Raw genomic sequence first — 18,698 nt, 5'->3', positions numbered from 1 at the left:
CCCATTACAACTAGATTTTAAAAATCTGAATAGTTCAGTGCAAGATATTGTACTTAATGGCACAGTGATCCATGTAATTATCTTGTTTTCTTCAGAAATAATTGATTAGAGGAAATTGCAAGTAAGAAGAAAATATATAGATTTATTATAACTAGAGGTTATTTTGGATTAATACTCAAGATGATTGGGAGAAACCAGTGTGTCTTTTTTTAGGTGCAATATGTCTCCGAGATAATTCCACTAGCAAAGATTGTGTGTAAATTTTCCAAGATGGGAGATTTTGATTATGATGCTAAGGGGTTTTGCTATTCCAGGTCTGCAAAATCATGACTTAACAAAATATGAGCCTTCGTGGGAGGCCTGTGAAATAAAAAATATATTTGTGGGGCTTTTTAGAGTGTATAAAAATGCTTGCATATACTGTGTGGAAGTGGAGCTCGAGCTGCTTGCTAGATGTTAAGTTTTCTTAATGGCCATATAGTCTGAGCTCCATTATTAATATATTTCTGACTCCTCATCCTTTCCTGAAGCAGTCTCTTCAGCTGTTGTTCAGTGTGCTAGGGGCAGCACAATCCTTTGGGTTTTGTTTTTTTTTTTTAAGGTTTTATTTATTTTTCAACAGAGACAGCGAGAGCAGGAACACAAGCAGGGGGAGTGGGAGAGGGAGAAGCAGGCTTCCCGTTGAGCAGGGAGCCCGATGTGGGACTAGATCCCAGGACCCTGGGATCATGACCTGAGCCGAAGGCAGACGCTTAACGACTGAGCTACCTAGGTGCCCAATCCTTTGGTTTCTTAATCATATGTTGCTATGACCTTTAGGACTACATTTTGGCCAAAGATAGTTTTGTAGCAATAGAGACTACATCGTTGAAGTGCTTGCTTTTGCTTTTCTTTTTTCTTTTTCGTTTTCCTTAGATCTGTTCTGAGGACCACGATCCATTTGGGGGATGGTTACAGAACTGAACCATGGTTGGCAGTGAAAATACACATTCAAAGTTGAATGAAAGCCTCATCCTGGAAGGGGAGTGGTATTATGTTTAAACTGGCTGCTCTGGTGTATGTGGAAGAATTTGGTGTCAGTCAGTTAACTTTTTAGGTTTCAAAGTTTAAGAGAGTTTTGTTCTGTCCTTCTAGGATTATAGAGGAATTAATTCATAGAAGACTTTGGGAAATGTTGCATTAGGTGATTTCTTAGTGTGTGCCACTAAGCATTAATCCTAGTGAAGAGTTGAGAAGCCTATCTATAGGTTAAAGTGAAACATTGTCATTCAGAACCAGTTAAGTTTAAAGAGGCAGACCCCCTTTTGGTCTTTCCAGTGTTGGCAATATGTTGGCAATAAGCTCTTTCCAATTCCATGGATCTTTTTCTTACCCCGTTCTGTAGACCTGATTTTGACATCTTCTGAATCAAACTTGAGGGCAGTGGTGGTTTTATTTGACTTTACCAGTCGCTAGGGATCTGTTTTAACCTCTACGTGCTACGTGTTCCTGCTCTTAGTGACCGAATTTCTTCCTGAAATGGTGTTAGCATGCAACCATTTGCATAAAAATTGGTGGTGACGTAAGATGATTCTTCCACCAGAATACCAAGTGGAAATCAGTACAGTAGAAACTGAAAGTGCTAATAAGTAGGGTAAACTTCGGGAATATATCAGATAGTTGGGCATCCCCCAAGGATAGAAGGGTTGCAGGGCATGATTACCTGGAAGAAAGGTATGAAGCTTCTCACATAGCCCCCCCTCCCCATTCTGCCCGATGAGCAAATGCCTGGCATGAGGCGGTAGCTTGTTATGGGTTCCTCACATGACTGTCCTGCCTGGGGGAGAGTTAGCCTTCTAGCCAATGATGTGTTGTTGTAATTTTGAGGTGGGGGCTGGGGTTAAGCATAAGGTACAGAAAGTGAAAGAGAACTTATAAAAAGGAACTTGAGCACTTAAGTCCAATTTTGGTTTTTTGTGTGTTTAGTGCAGGTGACTTCTTGTTTCAACTCTTACATGAGCATTATGGTTGTTGACAGTTTTCATTTCCTAGTGCTTAATTGTTGCAGGAACACATATGTCTAGATTATTTTTAATATATGGTCAGATTTTCTTTAATTGACCCATTGGATTCTTCCCCTCTTTTGGTGATCTAAACACCACCAAATTACTGCACTACCATTTAAATTAGAGAACTGATCATGATTGTGGCCAAAATTGTGGATTTGATGTCTGGTTTTGGATACGGCTTAAAATTATTCTCAAATAACGAGTTGATCAACATTCTTACATTGTTAGTGATTTGGTAAAGACCATTTAAATAAGTCCAGTTCCTCCCAGTATAAAATCACAGAAATAAGTTTAAGATGTCATTTCTTCTCCGAACAAGAATGTGAGCCGTCTGTGAGTTCTCCAGCTCGGCTTTCATGCCTTAAAGTCCTTGAAACCTGTCTGGAGAGCTTTCTAAATCCTGCACATTCCTGTCTTCCAGGCTTTTTTTCTGGCCCAGCAGACAGTTCAGGATCCAGAACCCAAGAATGAATGTTCACCGCGGCGGCGAGAGCGACAGGGTACTGCGGCAGGAGGCGAGCTGCCTAAGCGATGACCCTGCAGCTGCGGCCCAAGAGAGAGAAACAAATAGCCTGACTGCTTCCGCTCTTCAGAGTCTCGCTTACCCTCTAGGTCCCAGGAGCGATGGTACGATGGTTAGATCTCGACTTAATTCGGAGGGCTTTCCGACCCGTGAGCGTCCACTCTACCCAGAGGCATAAATAACATCTCCAGCTGATTGGCTTAGCTCACATGTCACAGACAGCCCCCTGACTCAGTCAGTCCCGCACATCTAACTCGGCGGTAACCGTGTGAGAAAAACAGTCCTGGATCTGGAGTCAGAAGACAGATTCAGATTCTAGCTCAGCTGCTTATCATCTGTAACCGTGGATGAGCTCCTTAATCTTTCTGAGCTCTGCTTTCTTAATTTGGAAAATGGGGATATTAATATTCTTCTTACTTCACGCGACTGGGAGACTTTGGAGTTAATGGATGTGCAGGCTCTTGATAAACTGTCTGGTTCTTTTTAACTTTGAATAAAGGCAGCGGCAACACTAATAATAGCAGTTACTGTTTATTGAGCACTCACCATGCTAGGAACTTTACATACATGTTTTTAGATAAAGAATGGCAGACTGTGGCCAAATCCAAACCACTGCCTGTTTTTGTAAATAAAGTTTTAAAATGCAGCCATCATGCCCATTTGTTTACATAGGGGCTTTGGCTGCTTTCCTGCTACAGTGGCATTGACTGTGACCCACAGAGCTTTCTGGCCTTTTACTGATCCCTGCTTAGAGTCCTCTTCCTTGTGCAGATGAGGAAAGGAAGCTTCGGAAGCTTACAGAACGTGCTCAGGCCCACACCGCTAGGAGTTGGGCAGCTGCCATTTGAACCCGCGTCTTTCTGACCGGGCTGTGCTATTCTAGATGCATCCACTGGCAGAGGGGCAGGGTGTGCCTGCCATCCTAGCGTGTGCCAGTGGGGAGAGTTTGCGCACGGAGGCCCCCTTCCTGCTCACCCACGCACGCTTCCCAGGACTTGAGGCGCCCTTCAGGAATCAGCCCCCTGAATTGCTTCATTGCTGTGGGCGGTGGGCGTGCAGAATCAAGCATCCTGAATTTGTGATGTAGGTACCTACTTTAATTTTTTAGAACAGCACTTTGTGAAAGCCCATCTTGGTGATGAAAGTGTTTCTTTGCTAGAAGCTTGCCTGTGGATTGTGTGGAAGCTTAGCTCTTGTTGTGCAAACAACAGGGCCACACTGAAAATCTGTCAAAAGCTGTAGGATGTGAACCCTCAATAAGCGTTTGGTCTAGATTTGGTTTCCTTTTCTCTAGAAGCAAATGGGAAAGAAAAGTGAGTGTATTCTAGGTCACAGTTTATCTAAGGGCCCAAAGTCAGGCTCATTTCCCACAAGTGATGGGCAGTAATCATGTTCATGAATTGTTGTATACAGACTTAAAATACGTGCGGGATGGGAGTCAGATATTCAGTTGTATCTATAACCTTTTACTTTTTTCAAAAAAAAGATCTGAAGAAAATACAGAAAAGTTAATTAAGCTTGTCAGATCTAGGTGGCGGGATACGCATATTGTATTAACTTTGGTATGTTTGAAATTTTTCATAAAAGAGACTTTTTTTACCTTAAAATATATTAGAACTGCCAATTTAAAAGAATCCTGTGATAATACTTTTATAAATATTTTCCCCTAAATTGTCTTCTGCATACATCCAGATCTCAGATATTGAGTTTTAAACCTTTTTTGCATGATATGGTATTAGCACACTTTGAAGTGCTCTCACATACTTTATTTCAGTTGATAGAAGAATCCCATGAGGAAGGTGGAGTGAACACGGTTCTCATTTTACAGAACTGAACAAGGTTTAGAAAATTAAATAAATTGCTTAAGGAAAACGGCTCCTTGGTGATACTAGGACAAAAACAGGTTCTGTGAAGGAATCCTAACCCAAGGCCACTTGCACTGGAACCTTTCAGCTGAGGGCAAGCCCTGCCTCTTCAAGAAATGGTGCTGGTGATGTTAGGATTCTCCAGTGCATAGTGAAAATGCACTTTTATATGAATTTCTAGGAAAAGTAATGCATTAGACAATTAGAGACTGTCATCCCTTCTGGGGAAATAAAATTTAGAAACATTTGGGAATTTTTAGAAGGATGTGGAAAAGGAATAGTTTCAGCACCCAGAGGTAGCAGGTTCCTTAAATAAAACACAGGAAGTACAAGAGTATTCTTTAGAGCTAGAAGTGGAAACAGAAGTAAAAAGTTATTTCCTCTGTGAGACAAGACCGGGGGAGGGCATGGAGTCTGGCAGGGCCTTGCTGGTTGTCCACAGAAATTCTCTACTGTTTAAATTTTTTTAAGCCATGCATATAATTTACTTTAAAATTTTTGTATCATTTTAAAGTATGGGCATTATTGCCTTCCTTCTCTCCTCCCCACCATACAAACCTGGAAAAAAGCTCAGGGGGATCCAGTATGAGTCTCTAGCCTATTTTTCCCTTACTTGTTCAAGGCAAGAGTTTTTTGCCTGCGAACATCTAAAAGTTTGGGGGTTTTCTTGTTGTTTTTTAAAGAGACGAGGTTTATTCCCCCCCCCCAAGCCTTTTTGCTGTCAAGTTATTTTGGTTTGTTTGTATGATCTTTTAGACCTTTCACTTGACTATGCCTCTCAGCCAGCAAATCTTCAGTTCCCTCACATAATGCCACTTCCCGAAGACATCAAAGGCTCCTGCTTCCAAAATGGGAATAAACGGAACCATGAACCCTTTATGGCTCCAGAACGATTTGGAAACAGCACTGTGGGCTTTGGCAGTAACGTTCATTCCCAGGCGCCAGAGAAAGTGACACTTCTTGTAGATGGCACACGTTTTGTTGTGAATCCACAAATTTTCACTGCTCATCCGGATACCATGTTGGGAAGGTAATTGATGATAATTTCCTTCCAAATTCATTCTGTTCTCTATGAATAGAAATACCTGCTGTTTATCTTGCACTAGATGTGAGGAAAAGAAGCCCTGCATTGCTTATTTTTCTACCTTCACATCTTTGTGAGACAGGGAGGGCAGGCTTATACAAAGCCTTATATGTGTTGATGATTTGGGGGATGTACTTAATTTATTTACAAAGCCAGTACAGTAAAATGGGCCCCCACAAAGGGAAGTGCAATCAGAACTATGGAAAATAATCTGCTGAATAACCTTCCCTCTTCCTCTATAAACTCCCTCTGAAACAGAAGTCACACACCTCATCTCTCTTAGCCATAATTCATACACCCTCACAAAAGTAATCTTGTCTGAGCTCCACAGGTCAAAGACAGGGTTAAGGGAAGATCTAAGTTGTGGCTTTTTTTTTTTCTTTTGTCTTTTAATAAAAAATAGACACGTGTTCCACATGACACAACAGCAAAACCGTTTTACAGGAAAGCCTTTTGGCTGCTGTCCGTTGCCCGCTCTGCTTGGCAGTGGGTGTCAGGCTGTCATTTTCTGATGCCTCCATCTCTATTCAAGTTTTCCAAAACTGCATCTTTCTATCTGGCTGTTGTACTGTGTCGTGACTGCTCTCTCTTTTCTTCATGTTCCATTCTCTGTGCTGCTTCATTGAAGACCACACAGTCTTAGCCTCCTCTCCTCATCTCCTGCCTCCAGCATTTTAGGGGTAGCGTTTAAGAAATGGAAGAGCCTGCCAAGGAGGAGCACTGGCCAGAAAGTGTTTTTGGAGCCTGGACTGGGAGTTAGGAGGTTCTCCTTCTGGCCAACCATAGACCTTAACATGAGGAAGAGCAAATTGGGATAAGAGTAAAAATAATAACAATAATAATAATGTATGTGTATATACACACAGACATTTGGCTTTTGAGGATTTTCATCTACTTGGAAGTAGATCTTAAAGATCTAACCTCACTCAGGACTTCGAACTAATTTGAACTGATTTAGAAATCAGAACAGACCACACTCATTTGTTGAATTTTAGGCTAAATGGAATCCAGCTAGGGCGCCTGGGTGGCTCAGATGGTTAAGCGTCTGCCTTCGGCTCAGGTCATGATCTCAGGGTCCTGGGATTGAGTCCCGCATCGGGCTCCCTGCTCCTTGGGAGCCTGCTTCTCCCTCTGCCTTTCTCTCTCACTCTGTCTCTCATGAATAAAAAAAAAAAAAAAAAAAAAAAATCTTTAAATGGAATCCAGCTATTCAAATATATTTATATTTGAACATACACATGCAGATTCATGATGAACCATTTTTAACCAGAAAGAAATCTGTATATTTCTCAAACATCTGAATTAAGACTAAACTAGAATATTGAAACATTTTCCAGACTGGCCCTACATTTTATCAGACTTGACTTCCTGTCCTCAGTCTTGGTGTTGCTACCACTGCCCCCCCCCACACACACACCCCAAAACAGTGTTCCCTCGGCGCTGGCTGGCTCTTTGAGATAGATTGCCTCTGACAGTGATCACGAGAGGGGCAAGGATTTTCTGGGTGATAGATTAATTCTTGGGTGACCCTCTTTTTTTGAATCTAGGAATGAGTTGTCCCATGGCAAGAGCGTCTGATTCTTTATCTAGGTGGTTTATCAGCTAAGGTTATCAGTTCTGAGAGTTACTTAGGTTTGCACTGTCCTGAGGTTACATACAGTGTTGGTAAGCCTAGGCAGTGAGCTAAAAAATGTGGGCCACTAGTCACAAGTGGGACAAGCTGAGAGATTGCAAATGGATTAATGTTAATCCATACCACTACCAGATAAATAACTCTGAGCTTAGGTCTTGCTGATGATAGTTAAGGGGTGGGGGTGGGGGAAGTGGCATTACATGGCATGTTCACTATTTTGATTCATAACTGTCTTGGCTAGACTTTAACCAGAACGTTCCAGAAAAATGTCAGCATTCTTTGAAGACACTTTTATCAGGATGGATTTCTTATATATGGTGTTAGTGGTTTGGAAAGTATGTGATTTGGAATCTTTTTCAGACCTTTGAAAAGCAGCCAATTTAGGGTGGAGGATAACAGTTTTAACATTGAACAGCAGGGCTTCCCAGCAGGTTAAGAAAGGAAATGACAGTGAGGTGCCATTGGGAACTTAAATCAGGCTGGCTGAAGATCCTGATTACCTGCCCTGTCCCTCACACTGGTTTCCCATTCCACAGCTCAGACGTGCAACAGGAGTGGGGGAAGTCAAGGGGCCAGTTTTACTGGAGGGGATCTGAGAGGGAGGAAGGAAGCATGGGAGAAGATGAGTAAGGAAAAGCAAGATCTCCCTGTGCCCTCCTGACCTCTGCGTTCATGCACAGAGCAGGCTTGCCTCTCTAAACTATGTCAAACCACTGATAAGCCTAATACCTCCCATCCCTGTCTACTTGACCTGAAGTTCCTATCATTAGAGTTACTCCGTGGATTGAAGAAGGGCATTTTCCCCAGAGCTCCAGCATTAAAATGCACCAGGAAAGGGAGAACAGTAACATCTGCACCCACCAGTGTAGATGCATCTATCACATTAGATGTTGAAAAGCAAAACTCAGAACTACTGAGGACTGACAAGCTAGGTAAGTAAGGAGGAGGGAAGGGACCAGGAAGGGTCAGTAGCAGGAGATGCACGGTCTTCCTGAGCTGCCGGCATATCCCTGGGCAGTGGGGAGGGCGTGAGAGGCAACCCTCACACATGCCAGAGATTTTCCAAGGGCCAACTCTGCAGATGCTGCTTTACTTCATTTGCTGTCACAGCAGCTTACCACCCGTGATCCTTGAGGACTTGGCTGCTTCATTTCTCCTTGCTCTCAAATGCTGCAAGCAATCGCTACCACTTTTTCTGTCTGGAAGGAGCTGCTTCTTAGGGGTTGGGTCCCACTGCTGTGTTTTCAGTTTATACTATGAGAACATGGAATGGAGTCTTCCAGAATGAGGTGAAGAGGGGAGCAGTCCTCACGCATGAAGAATCCGGCTGGACTGGAGAAGATTAACATTGTTGCCTGATGTCTTTCAGAATGTTTGGACCAGGAAGAGAGTATAACTTCACTCGGCCCAACGAGAAGGGAGAGTATGAGATCGCTGAAGGAATCAGTGCGACTGTATTTCGAACGGTGCTGGTGTGTAGGAGCCCTTCTTGTTGCATCCTCTTCCCCAGGGGCAGGCATAGGCAGAAGCCTGGAGAGTTCCAGCAGATTGTTACTGACTTTAGGGTCTCTGGTTCCCAGTTCCCTTTCCCTCTACTTTCTATTCCTGTAACTTTGAAGCACCTCTTGTTTGTGTGAGCTCAGTCAGCTATCAAGGTGTGACTAAGCATGCCCAGAGAGCCAGGAGCCACTTTGCCAGCTGACAAGTCAGCCAACTTGGTGATAGTTCTAGTAAGCTACCATTTTAACAGAACCAGGAATGGATAGGGGGTTGAAGAGGTCACTTTTTATCTTGGTTCTTTGCCTACATTTCTTCTTTTTAATCCATTTACAGGATTATTACAAAACTGGTATCATCAATTGTCCTGATGGCATCTCTATTCCAGACCTTAGAGATACATGCGATTATCTCTGCATTAACTTTGACTTCAACACTATCCGATGTCAAGATCTGAGTAAGTTACAGATACCTAATACCTGCATTTGAGCAGCTGAACTTTGAGTTTGCTTGGAATCAACTGATATTTTTTATCACTAAACATGAGTTTCAAGTGTGGGCTGCAAATCATCTGCAGAGGCAGAGACGTGATACTAACCTATTCCCTCTCCTGCTTCACAGCACTGTGAGGAAGTGGAGTAAACCAAAGAGAATGCGTGGTGGGTTCTGAATCTAGCTTGTCCAGTGAGGCACCGAGGTAATGGCTTACCCTCTTGGGACCTTGGTGTCTCAACTAATAAATAAGGATACTGATTCTTGGACATTAGTGAGCCTTCCCTCATAGAGTCAAACAGCATAAATTAGCTGGGTGGTTCATAGAATCATTTTTACCGTTATTATTAACTTTGTGTTTACTAAGTGCTTTCTAGATATGAACTTGCTTAATTCTTGCAACAGTGAGCCCTGCAAGTCAGGTGATAACCCCATTTAACAAATGGGAAGACAGAAATTGACTTGTTCAAAGCTCTAAAAAGCTGGGATTAGAGCTGATTGACTACAAACACCATTCTCTTATTATCACCTAGGCTTTCTGAAATTATTTAAAAAATTATTCTTTGAGGTTCACGATACATTTCCCTGCATATTCCATGAAGTTCTCTAGACTTGTGGTTTCTCTACTGGGTCTAGCGCACACTTAGAGCAAGTCCCTTGGTGTCCTCAAACTTCAGATGATCCCTCTTCTGTGGTACCATAACTCCACGAAATTGGGGTTCAGAGCATCTTCAGAAGAGGTCCTACAAATGATGGTTCTTTCTCTTGTAGAATTAATGTACGTGGTTTGACGTTGTATAGCTAACAAAACCTCAGTTGGTCAAAATGCTCAGGGATTATTAAACATGAGGGGGGCACCTGGGTGGCTCAGTTGGTTAAGCATCTGACTTGGTTTCTGCTCAGGTCATGATCTCGGGGTCATGGGATCAAGCCCCACGTCGGCTCCACGCTGGGCATGGAACCTGCCTGGGATTCTCTCTCTGTCTTCCTCTGTCCCTCCACCCCTCCCTCCCTCTCAATAATAAAATAAATAATAAACATGAGGAAGTTAAGGAGTGGTAAAACGTGCAACATATCTAACAAAATCAGCTTCATTAGCGCCTCGGAGCAAGAAACCATTTTCTGCCTTTATGGGCCCCCTGTCTGGAACTTCTCCGTGATAACAGCCATCACCTCATAGTCTTTTTCATTCCAGTAATAGCTGCATTCGGCCAGAGAGGATGTTCACCTACAGCTTCTCTCCCCAGGTGCTTTACTGCATGAACTGTCTAACGATGGTGCTCACAAGCAGTTTGACCACTACCTCGAAGAGTTGATCTTGCCCATCATGGTGGGCTGTGCCAAGAAAGGGGAGCGAGAGTGCCACATCGTTGTGCTGACGGATGAGGATTCTGTGGACTGGGATGAAGACCACCCCCCTCCCATGGGGGAGGAATATTCCCAAAGTAGGAGCCCCCCGCATGGTGTAGATGCTTTCCGCACCAGACGTGCTGCCCAGAGTAGCAGTTAGATCCTGGAAGCAACATGAATGTCACTGTTGACCTGGCAAGGAGCACACTCACCTGGATGATCAGGGCACGTGATGCAGGGCTGAGGTCTCTGCTGAGTGTGTGACATTGTCCCACCTCCCGCTGCTGCCCCTGGTGTCGGATACTGCGGTGAGACGGAGGCCAGATTGAGGCCATTTAATGGTGGTGTCACTCTTCTCTCCGCTGGTTCCATTTTTAATGAATGTACCAATTCAGAAGGTACAAAAGGATGGATATACATTGAAGAGTCTTGATCCCATCCCTGCCTCATCCACCCGGTTTTCCTCCTCAGCTTCTTTTATATCCTTCAGATGTATTCAGTGCACATACATAAGCAATTACATCCATGGTTTTTCCTTTTTTTCAAATGCTTCCATAGTCTACAGACTGTTCAACACCGTGTCTTACATAAAAAGCTTCCACAATCTTTTTAATGGCTGTCTAGTGTTCCACTGCACGACTGTGCCAGAGCGGAATTAACTAGCTCTGTTGTTGGACATTTAAACTATAAATTATGAATGATGCTGCAATAAATAGCCTTTTAAACGGAGTCTTTTTCACACATGTGTATCTCTATAGAATAATATTCCTAGAAATGGAATTTCTGTGCCAAAGCTTTGTTCCTTTATAATTTTGATAAATGTTGCCGAATTCTCCTCCATATTACACTCACAAAACAATATGTGGCAGGTTTGTTTTCCACACCCTCACCAAAACAGTGTTTGACTGCACTTTTATCTTTGTCACACTGATAGGTAAAAAATAGCATCGCATTTATGTTTTAATTTGCATTTCTCATTTCATGATCAACACTCACCATCTTTTTAAATTTTAAGAGCCTTTTAATTTCCTTTTCTGTAGCTTTATTTGTGCCTTTTGCCCATTACAGAATTGGATTGTCTTTTACTTAGTGATTTGTGAAGGCTCTCTATTTGTGACCACTCTTTCTATATATATTAAGGAAATTAGCCCTTTGTAATGTGAGTTGCAGGTATTTTTCCCAGTTGACTTTTGTTATTTTGTTTTTTTTAGCTTTGGTAACAGTGGTTTTGGCTAAGCAGAGACGTTGTATTTTTAAGTAGTCAAATGTGTCAGTTTTTACATTATGGCTTCTGGGTTTTATGTTGTACCCAAAAGGTCTTCCCCACCCTGAACTATAAAAATTTCTCATGTGGTTTCTTTCTTATGTTTGATCTATTACTTAACATTTAATCTGTGATCCAACTGGATTTTTTTTTTGGCATCAGGGTCAGGTATATCTTTCATTAGTCTGATTCTGTTAGCTCGTTTCCCTCCTCTTTTAGAAGTTTTTACTCCATGACTAACTCAGTTTTTCTTTTTCCAGTTCTTTATAGCTCCAAGCTCTATAGATTCTTCAAATATATTGAGAATCGTGATGTCGCTAAAACAGTGTTAAAGGAGCGAGGCCTGAAAAATATTCGCATTGGAATTGAAGGTAATAAATATCCCCATTAGTATTCAGCTTGCATGGCTCATGGAGTGGGTTGTATCTATGGGCACAGCTTGTGTCCTTAAAACCCGGCTTCGAGAGGACGTAGAGAATAGGCACACATGAACACTACATTCCTACCCATGTGAAGGATTCCTGGTTTTGTTTTTGTTTATCCTTATATTTCCTTTTCATTTTATTTCCATTCGTAAATGCTTAAATTAAAGCAGCTGCAGGAATAAGTTCCGGTGTACTGCTTTGGGATAAAGGGCAGTGAGGGCTAAGGACATGGGCGGGGGGGGGGGGGGTTGTGGAGCAGGGCCCGTGGGCTCACCAAGTGGGAGAGTCATTCCATCAACAGTCTTGGAGACTCAAATTTGAATTAATTCCACTGTATACCTTTGAGGAATGTCTGTGTGTATTGATAGAATGGTTTGAAGTGATCTTGAGCAAATGGCTCCCAACCTGTGGTCTCCATAGAAAGGTCTTAGACACTGATTCTTCGAGAATGCTGAAGCCATCCTGGTCTCCTCTCCATGAGTCTTTGACTCTTGAGTTTTGCTGTTCTTGCTATCTCAGTCTTGCCTGCGGAACCCATCAATCTTCATTGTGTCTCATTTAGGTTGGAATTTCAGGTGGGAAGAGATTTTTGAGGTCTATTAAACCTCTTTCACTGTGTCCCTCCTTTGTCACTGGAAACCCCAGGAACAGGGTGACAAGGATTACTCCATTTCCCAGCATCCCATCAGACTGTCCTACCATTAGAACATTCTTCCATATATCTAGTAGATAACTTCCTCTCTCTTCGGTCTTCCTTCTAGTTCTAGCCTGAAGCTACTCTGAGTAAGATTTCTCCCATTTCCATGTGATAGCTTTTCAGATATTTCAGGCAACTTCCCTGTTTTTTTCTTTAGGCTACACATTACACGCTTTCTAACCACTTCTCCTACAGTATGAGATACGCACTAGAATTAGAGACTGGAGTTCACCATGGCCTAGCAGGATTTCTGTTCTGTGGCATTGTTGCCAGTAAGTACAGGCTTCTGAAATTACTAAGAGGCTGTTCTCGCCCTGCCATTAGAAGAGAGAGAATTTTTGTTACTTCCCTTCCAGGGACAAGACCTACTAACCTGGATAGGTGGGAAGTGAGCACGTAGGTGGGTGGGAGTGGCAGGGCATGGTCAGAGGTCATTTCCCCAGCCTTTGAATTTGGGAGGAAATTAAGTGGTTAGAGAAGAGAAAGTGTGGAATCTAGAGTGGGCAATTTCCTGGAGTCATGACAATGGCCTTTTTCTGTTTCAGGTTACCCTACCTGTAAAGAAAAAATTAAGAGAAGACCCGGTGGCCGGTCTGAAGTAATCTATAACTATGTGCAGCGCCCCTTTATCCAGATGTCCTGGGAAAAGGAAGAAGGGAAGAGTCGCCATGTGGATTTCCAGTGTGTCCGAAGCAAATCCCTCACTAATCTGGTAGCTGCTGGAGAAGATGTCTTAGAGGACCAGGAGATAGTAATGCACCACCCACCCCAGGTGGATGAACTCGACCGGCTGAACGCTCCACTTTCTCAGATGGCGTCTAACGACTTTCAGGATTAGGGCCAGCTGTGGACCCGTGTCTCTTTAGAGCCCTTCTCTGTCTGCGATGTCCACAGCCAGTTCTCCCCTTGGTTTGTCTCCCCTGAGTATCAGGAGACCTGCTTCTCCGTCCTTTCCCTCCCTCTCACAATTAGCGTGTGTCCTTTTCATTACTGAAAAGTTTGTGCCTCCGGCAGGGGATGAAAAAGCACTCACTGGCAAATAAGCTACCAGCTTTGCAGCAGCCCTGGTAACTTGAAAAATTTGGATCTGGTGCTGTTTACAGAGTCTTTGCATAACTGCAAAAAGTAGGAAAGGAAGTCGACTCCCATTGGCTCATATTCATCAAAGCAGTCCTCTCATCCTTTATACTTTGTCCTTGGCTTTTTTGTTTGTTTGTTTTATACCAGGCAAAGAATGTAGCAGCAAAGGGACCAAACCTTAAAAAAAGATAATCTCTAGCTTCCACAAGCAGGCGCTAATGGGATTGTCATTAGGGGTCAGTGAAGATGCCATTCCTGGTGGCCTCTGTGCCCAGACCTGCATCTGGGAAGAACTAGGCTCTCATCAAAACGTCCAAAAGGAGATTTCTTAAGAGTTTAAATTCAGTTTTTTCATTAATGCAATGAATAGTTCAAAACCCTACAGATTCGACTGAAGTCCAATAATAATGTAACAACATTTATGAAACCTTTTTAGGTTCAAGGTTTTTGAGTCTAAAGAAATCATTTGGAATGAAATTCACAACTCAAGTAGAAGAACCTGTCCAGATCAGGCCACTTTGATTATCCTGGCTTGGAATCTGGTGTGAAGCCATAGGTCGTCACCCTAGGCAGCACATTGCTGTGAGTGTGGCTGGGAAACCTTAGATGATATGGCTGAGAAAGGCTTTTAAGAGGCAGGCAGAAATTTCTCACAAGTGCTCTGTTTCTCAATAGAAAGACTTCTAAGAGCTCCAGGGAAGGGGGCATTTGGGGTAAAGCGGGGTGGGGGAAACGTCACCTGCCCAGGCTTTGTCCCAGTGCAGGATTTTTCTTTGTATATTCTTTTCATACTATGGAATTTTTTTTGGATATCAGGGTATTTGTTTTTGAAGTAGCCTATCACACTGGGTTAGAAAACCATACTGCTGTCATCCCCAAAGGATAGATGAGTTGAAGGGGTATTAGGCCTAGTAATTTTGTTTGATCTTGTCGGCTCTGTATTAATAATGCATGGTGTGTGACAACCCAGATCACTCCTCCCAGTACTGAACCATTTTCCCTTGTGTCCTCATGGCTATTGACAGCAGAACTAAATTTAGAGTCTAGAGCCAGATGTTAAGTGTCTGGGGATAATCTCCCATTTTATGATAAAGGTTGGCCTTCTAATCACCTACCCAGAGCCTTTACTCATCACAGATTTCAAAGAGGTACATAGTTTCCTTCAAGTTCAAGGTAACATGATTAGTTTTCTTAAATTCCATTCCTGTAAGATACCATAGAGCAAGTTAGGTGACTCCATTTTGACTGCCCTAGTTGTAGTCCTCCAAAGGTAAAGTCAGATGGGTGTCGAAAGCTGTTCTTTCCAGGCGTGAAGAACAAGAATGTTCTTAAGAAGTGTGTTCTCTGTGCTTGTGACCAGCATCACAGTGGAAATCAATACTCCATTCATTACTCAGAAAATAGTAGTAGTAAGGGGTTAAACTGAGCCATCTCCCACTTAGAGAATTCTTCTGACTACCACTGGCATCCAACTTGTAAGGCTGATGGTAAGGGTTAAAGTTTAGGGTGAGGTTTTTTTTTGTAGCCAGAGGGTACTTTTATGTCTGTGAAACTCCTTGATTCTTATTTGAGGTCAGGTTTGGCTTTCACCATGCCAGTATTTCATTCATACCCACTGATAGTTGATCAGCCCAGATAATCGTTTAATGGTGCTTCCTTTCTGCTTCTCAGTTGACTTCCTCCCATGCCATCACAAAGGAAATCTGAATGAACTGTGTTCTCTAGTAAGTATAACATCTGTTCTCCATCTTCCCATATGAACATTTAAGTGTGAACATGCTGCAGCTAACCCTCTAAAACCAATTAGTCCTTGCTTAGGTGAAAAGCCAAGTATGAAAGTATGGCATGTGCTTAGCACTCTGTTCTATGTAAATGATTAATTTCCTCGGGCTTTCAAGAAGTACGTCTCCCTTCCCCCCCTCCCCAATTGGGTTAATGTGCTTTTGGCCCCAACCCATGGGGTGAGTGAGCTGGAAACCCGTACAGGTTAATCTGCCAGTGTCACTAGATGGTGGAGACAAAGGGAAAAGTGGGGCCCACAGGTCCCTTCTGGTAAAGAGGGAGCTTTCTTCTGCACCCACCACCCTCCCAGCCTGGAGCTCAGCATCACTGCAGTTTCGGAGCTCCCCTTTCCTGGGCCCAAGACATTCCATGATGGCAGAACTGCTGAGTCCCCACAGGGACGGGCTGAGTTGCAGTCATTCCCTTCAGAGTCTGTTACTGGCCAGCTGGGCGAGAGAGGTTTCTAATAAAGGTGGAACTCAGGTTTGGTGGGGTTTTTTTTTTTCTTCTAAGTGCCTAAATAAGCAAGCTAGGCTGTTTATACAGAGCCATCTCCAGAGGAAGATATTTTGCTCTGACGGTCTTACTCAGATAGCTCTGCAAGCCAAGAGGAACCTGAATTTGAGATTTAGAATCGGAGTTTGTGAATGCATCATTATCATGTATCGCTGACTGGGAAACATTTGGCATTGAGCTGGAGAGTGGGCAGAGTGTTAACATGTGTCTGGTGAGATGATCATGGTTTCTCCAAAGTGGAGGAAAAGTATTGAAAAGATGGCAGCATTTAAATGGTAAGGAAGCTAGAAAGTACATTTACTGCGTAATATGTAATAGCCAATATTATTTTAAGCTAAATTCCAAGAAACCAGTATGTCATCTAATGTATACAGGTCTATGAAAATACTATGGAATAAGCCCAGGAAGGATGGAAATATTTGCAGAAAACAATCAGCACAGGCTTTAACTCAAATTGTCAAAGTGTGATATGGAGTCTTTTTTTTATCGAGTGTCAATAGAAAGTTAAGAATCAAGGGGTTTTAGTAATTTATCCAATGCCACCTCTTGCCGTTATTTTGAGATTGTTAAAATGCACATACGAGTTCAGAAGGCAAACCTGATGCCTTCCCTGGGGAAGATGGAGCCACATTCGTGCTCTGGGTGGGATCACCTCTGCAGGAGAACATTACATTTTCTCTTAAAGGCAAAATGCTTGTAGATTTTGCCTCTTTACTTTGTATTTACTTCTAAAGTTGCACTTGTTCACCTACCAGTGTTTACGAAATCCTTTATTTGGGATGCTTTTTCTATAATAAAATATTATCATTTATGTCCGTGTTGTTTCTTTTTAGCAGAAAATAAAACTGGAAGTCAAGATGTTAAAAGGGACCCAAAGCAGCAGCACATTGATTGCCCAGAACAGAGCCTCTTCCTTTCCTGCGGGGCCACAGGGTCACTTTGAGCCCGGGTGTGCCCTTCCCACCCTACTATCTATAACTCACAGCTTCCAGAACCCTAATAGTCTGCCTTCTTGAGTTCCTGGCTAATTTACATTCAAGACCTCCTGAATCCTCAGTCCAACCAAGTAGGACCCCACAAAGCCAAATGTAAGTTTGGAAGATAAGAGGACTCAGCGACTTTTATGTTCTGGTTTAAAACAAGTGAGGAGCCATGGCAGGAATGAAAGGCAGGTCCCCTGGAAACACTGCTGTAAAGCTTCTGGCTCCTCCTCTGATGTCTCCGATTTGGCCCAACTCTATAGTCAGGTGCCTCCTGAGTGAGTTCCCTCAGCTCACTTAGCCCGGGAGCTTATTGGTGATTCAACTTCAAGGGGCGCTAAAGCCAGCACCTTCACAGCAGGCCTGCCTTTATCAGCACGGAGGTTACGGACACGCTCTGAAGAGATGGCCTGCTGAGTATACTCTGTGCCAAGCACTGCATGACCACAGGGACACAATGACCAGGACACAGTTCTGCTCCAAGGGGTTTTTATACTTGTGGGGAAAAGAGATCTATGAACAGTCCAGGTCACTCAGGGGACCCCCAAAAGGATGGAGTAGCCAGTTTTTACCATGAGGAGAGTTCACAAGAGGATTCTAGAAGTGATCAATGAACCAAGTTGTAAAGAAAGAATACTAGTTGTTTTGGATCCACGAATATGCAGGGAGGAGGTATTCCAGGCCAACTCAACTATATGAGCAAAGATGCAAAGGTAAAATGATCCGGGAAGGTGGGGTGATGCAGAGATGAAGCCAGAGTAAGGAAGGACCCTTCTACCTCAAAGTTGTCTGGTCTCATTTTTAGAAACTATTGGGAACCCAAGAGAGTTTTATGGAGGAGAATGACATGATCAGACTTGAGGCTTGAATTTCTTCGGCAGCAGGGAAGGCAGCGGACTTGAAAGGGGAAGGACCAGGGACAAAAGAGGTCAGCTAAGGGGTCACTGCAGTAGCTGCTTCAAGAAACGAAGGCACTGGTAGGATGGATGGATGGCCATGCCCCAGAATTGTGCATGTTTACCCATGGGAGCTGGGTAAGAAGTTTCTGGCTGGACAGCTGAGTAGACAGAGTCAAAGAGGCAACGGGAAGCAAGAGGAGCTCTGGATGGTGTTTGAGCCCGAACGAGGCCTTCCAGACGAGGCCTTCCAGACGGCGGTATCTAGAGTTCTGGGGATGGAGCTGGGAAGTTGGGTCACTTTGAGGACCTCACCACAAAAAATGGTAGCTGAAGCCACTGTGTTGGGGAGATCACCGAGATCACATGAGTAAATAGAGGGCAAAGGCATTGCTCAGATGATCACCAGCATTTAAGTGGTGGCAAGGGAACCAAGAAGGAAGTCAGATGAGAATAGAGTTTTTGTTTTAACAGTATGCGTGCAGCAGGTTGATCAAGTAAGATGAGGGCTGAAAGGGGGCGCCTGGGTGGCTCAGTTGGTTAAGCAGTCTGCCTTCGGCTCAGGT

At 43.3% G+C, this 18,698-nt stretch overlaps 1 protein-coding gene across 3 annotated transcripts; it reads left to right on the top strand.

Moving 5' to 3' along the window:
• The first annotated feature begins 1,951 nt into the window (after nt 1–1,951).
• On the top strand, nt 1,952–17,063 carry KCTD20 (potassium channel tetramerization domain containing 20). Of its 3 annotated transcripts, XM_021684684.1 has the most exons (7): nt 1,952–2,675; nt 5,193–5,466; nt 8,523–8,625; nt 8,987–9,107; nt 10,390–10,587; nt 12,017–12,127; nt 13,424–17,063. In XM_021684684.1, exons 1-7 carry the CDS (start codon nt 2,516–2,518, stop codon nt 13,714–13,716), a joined length of 1,260 nt encoding a protein of 419 aa, XP_021540359.1. In that variant the 5' UTR covers nt 1,952–2,515; the 3' UTR covers nt 13,717–17,063. The 3 variants fall into 3 exon arrangements, with proteins under 3 accessions (XP_021540359.1, XP_044773319.1, XP_021540361.1); XM_021684686.1 differs by lacking the exon at nt 5,193–5,466 and having other exon boundaries at nt 2,588–2,675; XM_044917384.1 differs by lacking the exons at nt 5,193–5,466; nt 8,523–8,625; nt 8,987–9,107 and having other exon boundaries at nt 2,475–2,675.
• Nucleotides 17,064–18,698: the final 1,635 nt, after the last annotated feature.

Source organism: Neomonachus schauinslandi, chromosome 8 (assembly GCF_002201575.2).
Source record: "Neomonachus schauinslandi chromosome 8, ASM220157v2, whole genome shotgun sequence".
NCBI lineage: Eukaryota > Metazoa > Chordata > Mammalia > Carnivora > Phocidae > Neomonachus > Neomonachus schauinslandi.
The sequence above is the reverse complement of the archived record's forward strand: the minus strand, read 5'-3'. Positions and strand labels throughout refer to the sequence as shown.

What these genes read in the sequence shown, in the direction of transcription:
- KCTD20 (XM_021684684.1), top strand. Translation starts at nt 2,516, where the DNA reads ATGAATGTTCACCGCGGCGGCGAGAGCGACAGGGTACTGCGGCAGGAG. An exon ending in TATCCGATGTCAAGATCTGA is followed by an intron (nt 9,108 to 10,389) that starts GTAAGTTACAGA and finishes TTCTCTCCCCAG; the next exon opens with GTGCTTTACTGCATGAACTG. An exon ending in GGGGGAGGAATATTCCCAAA is followed by an intron (nt 10,588 to 12,016) that starts GTAGGAGCCCCC and finishes TTCTTTTTCCAG; the next exon opens with TTCTTTATAGCTCCAAGCTC.